This window comes from Rattus norvegicus, chromosome 13, assembly GCF_021556685.1.
Source record: "Rattus norvegicus strain SHRSP/BbbUtx chromosome 13, alternate assembly SHRSP_T2T, whole genome shotgun sequence".
NCBI lineage: Eukaryota > Metazoa > Chordata > Mammalia > Rodentia > Muridae > Rattus > Rattus norvegicus.
Window position 1 is genome coordinate 12,342,899 of NC_141546.1, and position 17,209 is coordinate 12,360,107.

Sequence of the window (17,209 nt, forward strand, 5' to 3'; positions counted from 1 at the left end):
ATTTCTTATGTATGACAGTATAAGTAGAAACAATAAAAGAATGAAAAAGACGGACACCCGCGGATCCCGGCCCACAGCAGCTCTCTGCTCCCAAACCCCGTGGGAGAGAGACCTCACCGCCTGATCAGGTGGGCACTCCTGAGGCTGCAGAGCGGAGGAGACCACCAACACTGCCCACCCCTGCCCACGTCCCTGGCCCAAGAGGCAGCTGTGTAAGGCCTCTGGGTTCCCGTAGGGGAGGGCCCAGGAGGGGCAGGACCCCTGCGCCTGAGACACTGCCGGAACCTGAAGGAAACAGACCGGATAAACAGTTTCTGCACCCAGATCCCGTGGGAGGGAGAGCTGAACCTTCAGAGAGGCAGACACGCCTGGGAGACCAGGGGAGGCTGCACTCTGTGCACGTCCAGACGCCAGAGGAGAACACCAGGCGTCATCTGGAGCCCTGGTGTGCGGAAGCTCCCGGAAAGAGCGGCACAGATCTTCCCGGTTGCTGCCACAGCGGAGAGGACTTAGGCAGTACCCCACGAGCAAACTTGAGCCTTGGAACCACAGGTGGGACCAACTTTTCCCCTGCAGGAAACCTGCCTGGTGAACTCAAGACACAGGCCCACACGAACAGCTGAAGACCTGTAGAGAGGAAAAACTACACGCCCGAAAGCAGAACACTCTGTTCCCATAACTGGCTGAAAGAAAACAGGAAAACAGGTCTACAGCACTCCTGACACACAGGCTTATAGGACAGTCTAGCCACGGTCAGAAATAGCAGAACAAAGTAACACTAGAGATAATCTGATGGCGAGAGGCAAGCGCAGGAACCCAAGCAACAGAAACCAAGACTACTTGGCATCATCGGAGCCCAATTCTCCCACCAAAACAAACATGGAATATCCAAACACACCAGAAAAGCAAGATCTTGTTTCAAAATCATATTTGATCATGATGCTGGAGGACTTCAAGAAAGATGTGAAGAACTCCCTTAGGGAAACACAGGAAAACATTAATAAACAAGTAGAAGCCTACAGAGAGGAATCGCAAAAATCCCTGAAAGAATTCCAGGAAAACACAATCAAAGAGTTGAAGGAATTAAAAATGGAAATAGAAGCAATCAAGAAAGAACACATGGAAACAACCCTGGATATAGAAAACCAAAAGAAGAGACAAGGAGCTATAGATACAAGCTTCACCAACAGAATACAAGAGATGGAAGAGAGAATCTTGGGAGCAGAAGATTCCATAGAAATCATTGACTCAACTGTCAAAGATAATGTAAAGCAGAAAAAGCTACTGGTCCAAAACATACAGGAAATCCAGGACTCAATGAGAAGATCAAACCTAAGGATAATAGGTATAGAAGAGAGTGAAGACTCCCAGCTCAAAGGACCAGTAAATATCTTCAACAAAATCATAGAAGAAAACTTCCCTAACCTAAAAAAAGAGATACCCATAGGCATACAAGAAGCCTACAGAACTCCAAATAGATTGGACCAGAAAAGAAACACCTCCCGTCACATAATAGTCAAAACATCAAACACACAAAATAAAGAAAGAATATTAAAAGCAGTAAGGGAAAAAGGTCAAGTAACATATAAAGGCAGACCTATCAGAATCACACCAGACTTTTCGCCAGAAACTATGAAGGCCAGAAGATCCTGGACAGATGTCATACAGACCCTAAGAGAACACAAATGCCAGCCCAGGTTACTGTATCCTGCAAAACTCTCAATTACCATAGATGGAGAAACCAAGATATTCCATGACAAAAGCAAATTTACACAATATCTTTCTACAAATCCAGCACTACAAAGGATAATAAAGGGTAAAGCCCAACATAAGGAGGCAAGCTATACCCTAGAAGAAGCAAGAAACTAATCATCTTGGCAACAAAACAAAGAGAAGAAAAGCACACAAACATAACCTCACATCCAAATATGAATATAACGGGAAGCAATAATCACTATTCCTTAATATCTCTCAACATCAATGGCCTCAACTCCCCAATAAAAAGACATAGATTAACAAACTGGATACGCAATGAGGACCCTGCATTCTGCTGCCTACAGGAAACACACCTCAGAAACAAAGACAGACACTACCTCAGAGTGAAAGCCTGGAAAACAACATTCCAAGCAAATGGTCAGAAGAAGCAAGCTGGAGTAGCCATTCTAATATCAAATAAAATCAATTTTCAATTAAAAGACATCAAAAAAGATAAGGAAGGACACTTCATATTCATCAAAGGAAAAATCCACCAAGATGAACTCTCAATCCTCATCTTCGGTTGGTTTATATACAAGTGTGCAATTTCTAGGCTTGAAAGTAAAATGATGCTATCTGGTGCTGGATAGAGGAGCCTTATTTTTTATTATGGCAGCTTGCTATTTTTGTAACATGGTGATTTGGTTGAACACAATAAAGTACAGTAGTAACTGATCTCCCCTTCTTCCTGGATGAGTGAGGAGATGATTAAATGTTGATGTCAGCATCCTTGAGCATATTCAGATGAGCTTCTGCTTCTGTTGAAAAGGATGCTGTGTTTGATTGTGGTCCGAAGCTTTGAAGCACTACTTGGCATCTCCTTCCTTGGAGGTCTCACTGTTTAAACATAACAGATTTGCTAGCTTGTTGGTAAGGTGAGGTCCAGCTTGTCTCCCCTAGGTCATCTTCATGTGAATCCAGTGGTTATACGGTTTTGTTCTAGGGATATTTCATTTTTTTAATAACGGTTTTAGCTGACATTCATGGAGAGAATGAATCCTTAGAACTGTGCCACTAGTGAAAGGAAATCCTGTCTAGAGTATGTTTCTTTACAAAGCTGTGCCACACCATCCTTTGGGCCCTCTGCTGGAAAAGTAGAATCAAGTCTCAAATAATGCCTTTTAAATTGTATCCTCTAGTATTATAGACGTAGGACAGTACTGTATCATACCTCTGTGGATGTAAAATAGCTTGTACCTGCTTTATGATACGTAGTAGTGACCGTGCTAGTAGTAGTGACAGAGCTGTTTTTAATGATGTTGCTCAGAATGTTTTCTTTCCAGATGATGATTGAGAAGCTAATTTAAAAAAAAATGGTGCCAGGTACCACAAGAGTAACAGAACTGTGCTGTTTTCTCGGGTTTTGTTTTTTTACTTTTTTTTTTTTTAATGGAGTGTGCTGGATGTCTCTACAGTTTTGTTCAGATGACTGCAGAACCTGGAAAAGCTGTTGCTGCTGTTGATGCATAACACACTGCTATTATTGGTCTTTTTATATAAATATAAATATATATATACAGATATATAATTTGAATTTTTTGAAACTTTAGCTGTGCTGTCAACTTTGGAAAAAAGTATCCCCGTTTACTGTGTTGAGTTGTCACTGTACAGAAATTAACAGCCATATTGGTCTAGAAATGTTGAACTTAAGTTTTTTCCATTTGTACAGGGGTAACACACTGTATTAAATCTGTAAGGTCTTATCTACGTGGGTTTGATTATAAAAACTAATAAAGTATTCTCTAAATTTAAAAAAAAAAGAATGAAAAAGACGAATTGACCTCCAACAGAATGAAGGAGCTTCCTGTTTCAAATAATATAATGAGGACTTTGAAAAGAAATCCAATACAATTGTAGGATAAATTTGCAAATATATTTTTATAAGGGAAATATAGTCAAAAGACAGAAAAATATTAGAACTGAATTACAACCAAATGTCAACCAGAATAAAAATGTGCAAAAGGTTCAAATATGCGGTTATTATTCAAAAAGGATGTCTAAATGGATGGTAAAGATTTGAAAGGATATTTATCATGACTAGTCATTAGGTATGATCAAGTCAGCAATACAGTATGGCACCATTTCTCATACATTAGGACGTGGTCTATAAGACAATCACACGCTAATGTCTGTGTGAGACTACAAAAAACAAAAACAAACAAACAAACAAAAAAACCCTGGAGCTTTCAGACACTGATGGTAAGAATGAAAAATCTACAATCCATTTTGAAATATAATTTCCCAGTTCTGAAAGAGATGAACCATGGGGCAGCAGTGTCTGAGCATGTAAGTGCATTTGGCAACCACCATGGTTGATGACCTGAGTTTTACTCCTAGTGATACATAGTGATGTTAGTTATAAATGGGAAACCCTCAAGCAGCCCCCAAGAGGGAAGACCCACTGATTTGGTCCAAAATTAAAGTATAGGCTCACCTCAAGTTGGACTCCAGGAGAATTTCTGATGGACTAGTCAATGCTGAGAGGAAGTACTCCTCAGGAAACTGGGCAACAGGTTTCTGCTTGACAGAAAGGGATCCCTTGGCATATATCTGGTTGCATATTGAAGTCCAAAACTAACTTCCCGTCTCCTCAGTACTTGTTATGTACATGTATCTGTTATTTATTTCTAATACTATGATAGTTGTTGGCATCATCAGAAACAAGCTTCTGAGTCCAATGATAACATCATCCATATGCAACAATGACCCATGCCTCTGTTGCCACGGCAATTGCCCTACCTTCACCTGCCTGCCTCACCTACATGCAGTAGATGCATGTGGTTACCTCGTGGCCCAAATAAAATTCAGAGTACTCCCACCCCGACCCTCTCTCTCTTTCCTTCTTCTTCATCACCCACTTTGTCCTTTTCCCCCAATAAACTACTGCCATGAGATTGTGCTGGCTCCGTGTGATCTGTCCCGGGTAGCCACCATTGTAAACAACAATGGCATCTTGGCCCATAGGTCCATTTTACCTCTTCCATTATCCTAGCTTTCAGGCTTTTCCAAATTAGAAAACTAGCATGTGGCCTTCCCTGCCACCCTTCCCCACTACTTCTCTGCTTCCCTTGTTAGTTGCTCTACTATCCTCTCCCACTTTTCTCTGCTCCTCCCTGCACCTGCAGGAGAAATATCCCTGACCCTGGCCAGTCCTATCTGCTTCCTTTTCTCTCTGCTCTGGACTCTTCCTGTGGCTTCTTTCTGTTCTCATTCTTATACCTACAATCAATATAATTACACTCCCATGGAGCAGCTATTTCCAGGGTTTCTCCACTATTTTCTCACAGCTATAAGAAAAACCAATTTCAGAAAGTGGTTCTTTGTCTTCCATAGAATCAAATGGAACATATATACCCCAACAGCAGCTTCACATGACCAAGTGAAGAAATGTGATAAAATGATTAAAAATTAAAAAAATCAAAAATGCACGTGAGATTCAGTGGTAGTCTTATTGAGAAACATCAGAAAATGGAGATAGTCGAGGGTCTGTGGAAAAACAAACAGGCAAGCAAAGTGGGAAATATCCAGATTTTTAGCAATAGAAAGAAGAAACATGGATGAAGTGACAATATTATCTAATAGGAGAAATACGATACAAGAGGCAAGTTGTGTTAGTGTTCTATTATATGAGAGCTCCAGGCTAGGCAAATTCAAAAACAGAAAGAGAGAGTGACCTGAAAGTGGGTGGGTGTGAGGCTGGGAGTTGTCAGTAGTGTGTAGAAACAACAGAAACTAGGCCATCATACATTTGTTTTTCTTTTATCACTATTAAAACTCTGAAATTTATTCCTGTCAAATGTTTCCTTATAGTTAGCTGACTAGCACAGAGGGTGTACAGATCCATGTCAGAATGAATGTCAGCTAGGGCCGACAGATTTACAAGGACATACTGTCTACAGCTGGCTGTCCCCACTATCCCCACCCCCTCATGCCCTCCTGCCAATTTAAGCATGTAATGACCTCAACAACACACTTCCCACTTAAGCCTTCCGAATTAACTAGCCACTTTTACACTAGGAAGCCTATCTTTGTTAACCTCCTGTGCACCATTGAGATGCAAATATACCTTTAAAATCCTCTTTTTCTTTTTACCAGGAAGATACTTAAGTACCTGGAAGGATCCAGCTAAGAGGAACCATCCAAGAATGCAAATCCCATTCCAGTCCCAGAGGGGCAAAGAGAGCCCACCTTGAGTGCAGAGCCCAACTATAGGACAGGAGAAGTTTATCCTTAGAACACTTCAGCACAAAAAATCAAAATAGTGACAGTCTCAGATAAATGTATTCAGTTGAACATTCTTAGATTAAAGCAATAAGCAATTTTCAGAAGGACATATCCTTCATGCTTTCTTTCATATGTAAAATCTAGATTCCCCACCCCACCTCCACCCCACCCCTTCTCCACATACATATAAAAGTCCTGGTCTTTTTCCTACCCCCAGATAGACTGCCTTTCTACTTTCATGACATATCTATGTTAATCTAAAATGTAATGCATTCGTCTTTTTTTTAAATTAGATATACTTCTTTATTTACATTTCAAATGTTATTCCCTTTCCTGGTTTCTGGTCCATAAACTCCCTTCCCCTCCCCTTCCCCCTTATGAGTGTTTCTTCCTCACCTTCCTTACCTCCCCATGCCCCCACTTCCCCGCCGCCCCCACTTCCCCGCCGCCGACATTTCCCGGAACTGGGGGTCCAACCTTGGCAGGGCCAAGGGCTTCCCCTTCCACTGGTGCTCCAACAAGGATATTCTCTCCTACATATGCAGTTGGAGACCTGGGTCAGTTCATGTGTAGTCTTTGGGTAGTGATTTAGTCCCTGGAAGCTCTGGTTGGTTGGCATTGTAATGTATATATCCTAACAGAGGAATGTTAATTGTACCTATCTAAAAGACCAACAATAAATACAACTTTTAAAGCATTTCTGGAAAAAAATATTTCTATCATAATTTTATTCAGAATGAAATCAATATCACAAATGGGAATAAGCTCTAAACAAAGCAGCAAACCAAAGAAATCAAAAGTCCCACCCTGATCATGATTGACCTGCCACCTGGTTGGTCATAGTCTAAATCCTCTTCCTCCAGGGAATGTTGATTTGGTTCTTAACACCCATGTTAGGGAGGTAAAACTGCCTCTATACCTAGTTCCATGGAATCTGATGCTCTCTTCTTTCCTCCTATGGCTCCCTTACTCTATTAGCCAAAAATCAATGTTTCCAAACAGCCTAAGAAAGTAGAAAATTGAGAAAAGCAGCTGGGCTATTGGTAGCATGACTTTGAAGGGGATCTTGGGAACTCCACATCCCCCTCTCTCACTTCTGCTTCACAGAGGCTGTAAGAAATTTATTTTTCTTTGTAACATTCATAATGATGTTGCATGTCAACATGAACCCAAAATCAACAGAGCAAAGCCTATTGGCTGAAATCTCTGAAATTATAAGCCGAAGTGAACATTTCTTCCTTGGTTATACCAAGAGTCAGTAATTTTTTCCAGCACTGGTAAAGGAGTACATGTCCTTAATTTATGCTTGGTATTCCACATGTTTACAAACCTCATCCCTGAAATAGATGATGCTGGAATAGGAAGCAGAGGAGAGCACCCCAACAGTGAGCCCCCACTGCTAAGGGAATTTCTCTTCACAAATGGTTCTCCTCAGTTCCACATCATGTTTTGTCGGAAGCAATTTTCAAGACTAGTACTTCCTTATGTAGAAGATCACTTAATTTTTAATATAGAGGAGGAAATTGTAAACAGTGGAATTTGTTAGATCATGAAAAGGCTGAGGACATATCTGTTTATTTAACTTATGGATCAAAATGAGAAAACGTATTGTAACAGATGCGAGGAACAGTATTGTCAGAATGATTTCACATGTTGTAGAACAGGGAACATGTCAAAAGGAGGTTAAACATAAAGGATGGCTTATGGGATGTTTGAATAATGTTCATTGATAAATACAGGTAGGACCACTGTCCAAGTCCCCCCACCATTAGATTTTGGGTGCTTCAGTGCATACTTTGTGTCATGTCTGTTCTCCTACATCGGCATGTGTTTCCTGTAATGATGGGCCCTCAAACTGAGGCACACAAACTTTTCAGAGATTGATAACAGAGCTTTCCCCGTGTGAAAACTGAGAGCATCTTTTGATTTCAAATTAGTTTAAAAGATAGTTGCTCTTTTTTTTTTTTTTTTTTTTTTTTTTTTTTTTTTTTTTAAGGATGTTATACATGCTGTCCTTGCTAGTTTTTTGTTACCTTTACCCAGGTCAGAGTAAACCAGGAAGAGGGAACTTGGATGTAGAAAATGCCTTTAACAAATTGGTCTGTAGTCAAGTTTGTGGGAGCCATTTACTTAAATATTAATGTAGCATGTCCCAGCCTACTGTTGGCAGTGCCTTCCATGGGCAAGTGGTCCTTCTTTATCCAAGAAGTCAGGCTAAGCAGGTCAAAGGTGAAAGTCAGTGTAGAATTCTCTATGATCTTTATTGCAGTTCCTGTCTCCAGGTCCCTGACTTGGGTCCCTTCCTTATCTTCTGATGAGACTGTCACTATAAGTCAAAAAAGCTCTTTCCTCTTCTCTTCTTTATTTCTCTCTTTCTTTCTTTCTTTCTTTCTTTCTTTCTTTCTTTCTTTCTTCTCTCTTTTTTTTGTAGTAGTTTGAATATGCTTGATCTATTGAATGCTACTATTTATTAGAAGGTGTGACCTTATTGGAGTAGCTGTGGCCTTGGTGGAAGAAGTGTATCAGTTTGTGGGCTTTGAGAACTTCCTCCTAGTTGCCTCTGAGACAGTCTTCTCCTGTTTGCCTTTGGAACAAGATGTCGATCTCTCAGCTCCTTCTCCATCACCATATATGCCTACATGATCCCATGCTTCCCACCTTGATGATGATGGACTGAAACTCTAGATGTGTAAGTCATGCCCAATTAAATATTGTCCTTTATGAGCTGTATTGGTCATGATGTCCCTTCACAGCAATGGAAATGCTAAGATACTCCCGAAGGCTTTTTTTTTCCATATCATTTATCATAGAAAAGGAAGTAAATGAAAGAAGAAATTGGAAGTAGGTTTATGGAATTTTGCACGGATAGACCTGAACATACTATTTTGGTGTGGATCGTGGAATGTTTTTGGTATTTTTTGCAGATAAAGCTCTTGTGAGCTCAGATTCTACTGGGCTGTGTGTATGAATTTGAAACATAATGTTGAAAGCCAAGGAGATGATGGAGGCCTGTCTTGTTAAATTTTAGAAAAAAGTATAGACTCTATCAGGATTGTTCTTGTGATATTTTGAAATAACAATCTTTAGAGGTAAAACTTATGCTTAATTGAGAAAACAGATGCTGGACAGTTCCAGCTGAGGGATCACCTTCATCCAAAAAGTGGTGAGCATTATTGAGGCAAAGTCTTTTTGAGGAAGTGTTTAATCAATATTTGCATACCAAGCTGTAGGCCACTGGGACCAAAGCAACAATTCAAACAGGCACCAACTTTGTAATATATAAGACTTTACCGGATGGTAGTGGAAAGTGAAGTACTATAGGGGTAATAGAAAAAAACTGAAGTATGGCATCAGGAGAGACTAGTAGAAGTCATTGTTGAGGGTACAACTTCAGTCACCATAGAAACCTCAGGACTGAAAGAAGATGAAGATTCACACCATGTGGTCGTGTCAGATTCACAAATGAAAGACCAGAAAATTATTGATGATAGTACATATCCCATCATTTTAGAGATGCCAGGACTGTGGCACAATAGCCGAGGTATGTAGGAACTATGGGACACAGATGGCCTCAGACTAAGAGAGGTACTATATGTATAGCATACAGCAGAACAATAGAAGTAGAGCTGTCTAGGCCCTTTAGAGCCCAGATCATTAATAGGTACAAGGTGCTAAGCATTAAACGTTTTACAGTCTACATTTAGTTTTGCATTCCTTTGATTGTTACTGTGCCCTAGCGACCCCACCCCACCCTTTCAAAAAGAAAGAAGCTAACTTATTTTTAAAGGAATAAACAATCTCTTAGAGTTATTTTTTGCTGTGACCAGACACCATAATCAATGTAAATTTTGTAAAGGACAATTAGCCAAAAAGCTCTAATCACCCAAGATGCACTACACAGACCACTTGAAGCTCAAGAAGAAGTATGACCAGAGTACAGATGCTTCACTGCTTCTTAAAAGGGGGAACAAGAACATTCATAGGATGGGATATGGAGGCAGAGTTTGGAGCAGCAACTGAAGGAATGGCTAAATGTGTCGCATATATATATATATATATATATATATATATATATATATATATATATACACACACACACACACACACATATATATATATATATATATATATATATATATGTATATACAGTCACCAAGACTAGATAAGATTGATGAAGCTAAGAAGGGCATGCTGACAGGAACCAGATATAGATGTCTCATCTTCACTGGAAGGAAACCAGGAACAGACTGAGCATCCTTAGGCAGATAGGAGAAGGGTCTACAAACCCACCCCCACTTTCTCCAACAGGGCCACACCTTCTAATAGTGCCACTCCCTGGGCTAAGCATATGAAAATCAACACAATCACTTTAGAGATATTGGAGATATTTAAAGGACTGAATTTTTAAAAATTCAAGAGACTTTTAAAAGTTGGTATGCTTTATATAGTGATATTTTTATTAATATTAATTCTTAGAGACATAGAAGTAAAGAAATATTGCAGTTTTGTAGTAATGGATTTGTATATTATACTGATAAGGTGTCAGTTGTCCTTATTATTTTTTGTCAATTTGACAGTGTCCAGGGTTATCTGGGAGGTAAGAACTACAATTAATAAAATATTTCCATCCAAATGGCCTCTAGCCAATTCTGTGGGCATTTTCTTGATTAATGCTTGAAATAGAATGGATGGCACAGCCCAATGTGGGTGGGGCAACTCCTAGGCAAGTGACCCTGGAATGTACGAGGAAGTAGGCAGAGCAAACCAGGAAGGACAAGCCAGTAAGTAACATTCCTGAGTACACTTTATTTCATCTTCTGCCTTGAGTTTCCAACCTAAGTTCCTGAATTGCCTTCCACTGAAGATGCACTGTTACCTGGAAGCCAGATAAATGCTTTCCTCCCTGAGTCACTTTTGATTATGACATTTTTCAGCACAGCAAAAAGGAAACTAAGAAACACATAAAATATATTTTGATGACACACCCTTTAACTCCTTCTACTCTCCTGCCATGTACTCCCTCTTCGTGTTATTTATTTATTTGCTAATATATATGTACTCTGAATCCACTTAGTGATGGCTTTATTTGCAGGCAAGGCCATCCAAAGGAGAATAGGCAGCATCACCATATTCATACCCCTAAATAACCTAACTCTTCCTCAACTAATAATCATCAATAGATTGTCAGCTAGGGATAGGTCCTCTTGATCACCTTGGAAATCTATGTCAGAATACTGACTAGATTGATCTTATACAGGTTTTTTGTAAGCAACTTCAACCATATGAGTTCGTGAGCCCTTATCTGCAAACTGGCTCAGTGCATAAATATTTGTATCATACACAAGGACCTGAGTTTGATCCATGGCAGCACATAGCAGAATGGTAATGTCAACTGCCAAAATTTTTCCTCTAACCTCTAAGCATATGCTGGTAGTATTTAGATTCCCCAAACAAAAAAAAAATAGCGTAATAGAATAAAACTTAAAAGTTTTCCTTCACTGAAGATCTATTGGGATGAGACAGGTTTTATTTATTTCAAGTTCTGAGACATGGTTTAACACTGTCTTGATCCTAAAGATTGTTCTAGTGTTTTGTTTTCCCAAGAAAATTTTTATGTTTCCTGGCAGTAGCAAGAAAATAATCCCATCCAGTAAAAGAAAAGGTCAGAATGAGTGAAGTAGGATGTTAAATTATAGTATTCTAAGGAAATCCAGGTACTTCCTTTTTTTCCTTTATCTTTGAGATTAAGTTAAATTAACAAAACTACTGCTTGGTGGAAGAGCTTGAAAAATGTGCTTTAAGGCTGAACTTGGATTGTTTAAAGGATGATCCACAAGACCTATGCTAAAAATAAAAAAAACTAGCATGATGGTGTCTACAATCTTAATGTTGTAGAAGCAGAACCTTGTAAATCTTTGTAGCCTGCTTGCCAGCCATCCTATTCCTTTGAAGAGTCTAAATCAGTGAGAGATATTGACTCAAAAATACAGGGCAGATGTTACCTGAGGAATATATGCCCATTTTGTTCTATTGACAGCATATACATGAACCTCTCTTGAATCCAGGAAAATGTGTGCACATGGACACACACACACACACACACACACACACACACAAACACACACACACACACACATTCAAACATACACAGTCACACACACTCACTCTCACACACACTTTCTCTCTCTCTCTCTCTCACACACACACACACACACACACTAAAAAGCAGTGTATATCAATGAATTGGCAAAAGCCATGTAGAATTGTTGAGTCTCAAGGTAGTTAAAATATTAATATTAATAATGCTAGTGAATATTGTTTACACTGGGTGTTCAGCAATCTTTTTATAATTAAAAGAAGTGTTAAAGAACTATGAAGACTTTTTATGATTCTTTTAAACTCATTGACATATATATTCATTTTTTAAAAAAAGATGGCTTAAGTGTTTCTGTATCTACTGAAAACTGTGGTCCTTTGACATACTTTTCATTGAAGTATTACAATTAGAAATGTTAGTGTGTCACTACACACAAGTAAGTGATCAACTTCTGGCCTTCAGCCAGATTCCTTACTCTGGAAGATGCGCCCATTTTCATTTATTACTAACCACAACTGCACTACCAGAAAGAAAATGAGCCCAATGAATGGAAATTACTATGTTGATGAGCTAATTAAAATCTAAACACAGGAAAACTGAGAGCACAAAGTTTGGGCATTGATTGAGTACATGAAGAACATTGGTTTGCCAATGGCATGTGGATACTACATTGCCATACATAGGAGATTTGGTATACATTGCTTGAAGGCATAGTACTATTGGTTTAAACATGGCACATGGGTAATAGAGCACTGCCTGCCATAGCAATCATGTCGATTGCCTAGCATCATAGAATCATAAACCATCATAATTGGATGCTGGAAGACCCCATGTATCAGTGGAGTGTGTGCCCATCTTACCTTTCTGGCAGAAAGGTCCTTCAAATGGTGAGTTGGTACAGTCACAGGAGTAGCCATTATGCTTCTCCACACACTTGCCCCCATTGTGGCAGTTTCTTCCATAGCTGCTGCAGTGACCTGGACAGCCAGGTCTCACCCCAGGTGTGATCTTTGCCCTCTCTTCCAGGTCTATTTTTTGTCCATTCAAGTGTAATGAACGGATGCATCCAAGAAAGCCTTTCTGTCTTGATGATGTCCCTCCTAATGGTGAAAAATGAGGTGGAAAACATGAAAGATGTCATAGCTTTATTACATAAATGTAACTGGTAGATCACAAAATCTCTACCTGTCCTCTCTCCCAAATATCAGTTACAATCCTGCTGTGGACTTTATTTAGTCAGAATGAGAGAGCCTGCTACAGTCTCAACTCTTCTAGTTCCGTTTGTAGCTAAAAACAAGGGCTGCCCCTTTCCTACTGTCATGACATTAGGTAGTCTTAAGTTGAATCTAGATGCTAATAATGTCTAGCATGTAGTGTAGGGCATTTTTATGTAGGACTTATCCCTGTGTACTTGAAAATCTATAAGAACAAGATTCTTCCTTTGTGTTCTATGGACCTAGGAGCTCCTGGTGTTCATTGTTAGGCCTGTCGAGATTTTGTGTACTTGATGCTATTACTCTCCCAAGGAAGTTCATTCAGAACAATTTCATCTCAGTCTCCTTCTGTTGAATTGTAACATTCTGTTATGTGAGAATAACATTTTGTCATAACACTTAGCTGTGGTGCTACTGTGAGCTCTACTACACCTTTTTTAAAGTTCATAGTGAGAAAGGAAACTGGGGATGTGATTGAGTTGTTAGAGAGCATTCAAGAAGGCCTGAGTTCAATTCCATGTACCACTGAATAAACTTTGTCAGCACAAATCAATAATTTCTGCACTAAGAATAAGAAATAAGGAGGATCAGAAATTGAAGGTTATCATTGCTACATAGTATGTTCAAGGCAAATTGGGCTACTTGAGTCCCTGTTTCTACAATAATTTCCCTTGAAAGGAGGAGAAACTGAGAGAGGAAACAGTTCTTATTAAAATGCTTAAGAATTAAACTTCATATGACCCCAGTCTCTACATATGAATAAAATATGGATTTTTTTATGTGGCCTATAAGCTATCATAGCTATTATTCCATGTGTTTATAGTAAAGTTTACTGTACATTATACAATAGAGTGTTCAGTTACTACTGATTTCTGAGTCTTCAGTCATCTCCTACTTGCAAGAAATAGTGGAAGCATTATGCATTCCCTTCTTATTGATCCCAGAGTTTATCCATAACTATCCAACACTATTATCCAACACTATTTAGCAGATAAAATTTCTCATCTCCCATTCATACTTGAACTGTAATTTGACTCTCAAGTGAGACAATATCTGGAGAAGGTCAGAAGAGGCTTCAATATCTCCATCAAACCTTGAGTAGATAGAAACTTTTCCTTTCTTTTTCTTTTTTTACATATGTATGTGTGTTATAGTATAAAAAGTACAGCTAAACCTAATTTGCATGTGTGTGTGTATGTGTGTATGTGTGTGTATGTGTGTGTGTGTGTGTGTTGCTGAGAATTTTTTGTGAGACTCATTCTGGCTTTACAAAACAGGCTATTAGTGACCAACCCTTGAGCTCAAGGTCATATCATAGTTGAGTGGAGACTGAGTATGAATCCTTGGGTTCTGACAAAAGTACCAAGGGACAAAGAAAGGAAGAAAAGAGAAAAAAAGAGAGGGGTAAAATATGGAGCTGTAGAATATATGAGAGCAGAAAGGATAAATCATTTACTTTCTGTATCTATCAGCTGCCCACACTGCCTTTACTGAGACTCAGGTTTAACATCCTATGCTACAATCCCATTATATTTTGGTTTACAACAGTTCTCAACAACACGTGTCATGACCACCCTTTGGGGTGAACGAACTTTTTCAGCATCATATATAAGATATCCTGCATATCAGATATTTATATTACAATTCATAACAGCAGCAAAATTATAATTATTAAGTACCATTGTATATAATTTTTAAGGATTGGGTCAGCATAAGATGAGGAACTGAATTAAAAGGTAACAACATTAGGAAGATTGAGAAATATCTAGAATATAGCTAGATGGACACTTGTGCTTATCAAGATGGATAAAACAGGCATATCAAGTTTGCTATTTTAGACAATAAATATATTGACAAGAAAAATGAAACTATAAATTGTGGCTAGGGAAATGGGTCAATTAGCAAAGTGCTTGCCTTGTTACCAAGCCATTCATAGCTGCTGTCAAAGGGATGTCTTTACACAGTTCTTATCCCTGGAGCAGAGCCAGCAGGGCATGAGACTCTGTAAGTGCTGCTGGTTGTGTGGGTATGAGACTTTTTTAGTCTAATAATGTAAATAATTTACTTTATGTTTCTCTATTGAGAAATATTCTCCCTGCCAGTGACTCCATGATAATTAGTAATAGCACAATTTTGGGAGGTAAGGGTATGTCTCCTGTGCTTACAAAATATTAAATGCTGTGACCTTAAAGACAGCTCTAAAGGCTCTATAAAATAACTCTGAAAATCTGATTAAAAATGTATGATTTCTCAACTATGCAAAGTATAAAGATGCAGTATGAGATATTTAATGGACCTAAATGAACAAGTGCAGCAACGCTATTGAGCCTGCTTGTCAGAAAGATACAAAAGCAGGAAGATTTATGAGTTTAAGGTGAGCCTGGAACAGAGAAAAGTTAGACTCAGGAATGGTGGTCATGGTGGATTCTCCCCAGCTAGCTTATTGTCTATACATACAAAGACAGCAGATTCTTGAGTTCATTGTCTACCTGGGACAGAGCAAGTTTAGGTCAGGCATGCTGGGGATGGTAATCTCAGCAATGGATCCCACGCAGCTAAACTTATTGTTTGTGCTTACAATGGTAGACAGATGTCTGAGTTCATTTGATATATTTAAGAAAATGTACTTGCTGTCTCTTTCTATGAATCATGGGACTAAGGTCATAAAATGTGATATTATCATGGGATAATCAAAGGGGAACTTGGGATAATGATTGAACTGATATGTAAATAAAAGACTGGGCTTTGGTTTGCAAGAGCTGTACTATCTAGATAAATTGTATGAAGATACAGCAAGAGCAGAACAGATGTACCCACAAATGACATGAGCCATATTTTGTACCTCTCCCAAACACCTCTCTTCAAGAACCTTTCCCTAAGCTGAGGTTGGTCCTTAGCACCTTGCAAACATGGGGACACAGTTTTGATACTTAGAATAACAGAAAAAGCTAGGTTATGTGATGCATGCTTCTAATCCTAGTGATGGCAGACAGGCAAATTTCTGGAAGCCCACAGAGCAGGTAGCCTAGACTAGCCTATAAGATGAAGCTACAGGCCATTGAGGAGCATTGTCTTAAATGAATTGGAGAAAGTATATATGGACTATTCTCATAATTCTATATGCTGTGTTATGCATGTGATCCAATACACTTGCACTTGCATTCACATACACAAACATTGACACACAGAGAGGCAAAAACACAGATGTACAGACAAATTTATTTATTGCACATAAATTTCAGAAGAGAAATAATGAGCCTTCCATTATATGTTGAAAGAATGATAGGGTAATCGTTAACATGAAAAAACAATTAGCAGATTAGATGGTTAGAAATGCTGTGATTGTTAGAAATATATCTTCTTTAATCCATCCCAGATATGGTGGTTTGAGTGAAAAAGAGCTTCATTGAGATTAAATTTGCATAGTCACTCCACAGTTGTTGGAACTGTTTGGGAAGTACTAGGAACAGTGATCTTGTTAGAAAAGGTATTTCACTTGAAACTGGCTCTGAGACTTCAAAGGTCAGTTAGTTCTCTCCCTTATACTTATATATCAAGATGTAAGGTCTTTGAAATTGCTTCAGCATTATGCTTTCATTTCTGCTGCCTTGTTCCCTACCCTGATAATTGCAGTCTCTATCCCTCTAAAATCTTGAGGACAAATTAAGCACTTTTTTGGTCATGATGTCTAATGGCAGTAGAAATGTAACTAGGACACAGCATGTCACTGAACCAGTAAATACACTTATGAAATCCTCTACTTGAGTCCAAAGAACAAAAAGAGGGTATTCTTGAGGGACAAGTCTAGTCTCTTACTCAGAAATAATGACAAAAGTTGAGCTTGTTTCCAATTCTGACAAGAATGCAGGTCAAGAGGTCAAACCTCAATTGCATCATCTTGTCTGTGTCAATTTCAGTG

At 38.9% G+C, this 17,209-nt stretch overlaps 1 protein-coding gene across 1 annotated transcript in view; it reads right to left on the reverse strand.

The window, feature by feature from the left end:
• Positions 1 to 17,209, reverse strand: part of Cntnap5bl1 (contactin associated protein family member 5B like 1) — a 985,855-nt gene that overhangs the window by 132,002 nt on the left and 836,644 nt on the right. Inside the window, 1 exon segment of the mRNA NM_001329899.4 lies at positions 12,937 to 13,176. Coding sequence (NP_001316828.2) covers positions 12,937 to 13,176 — 240 coding nt within the window.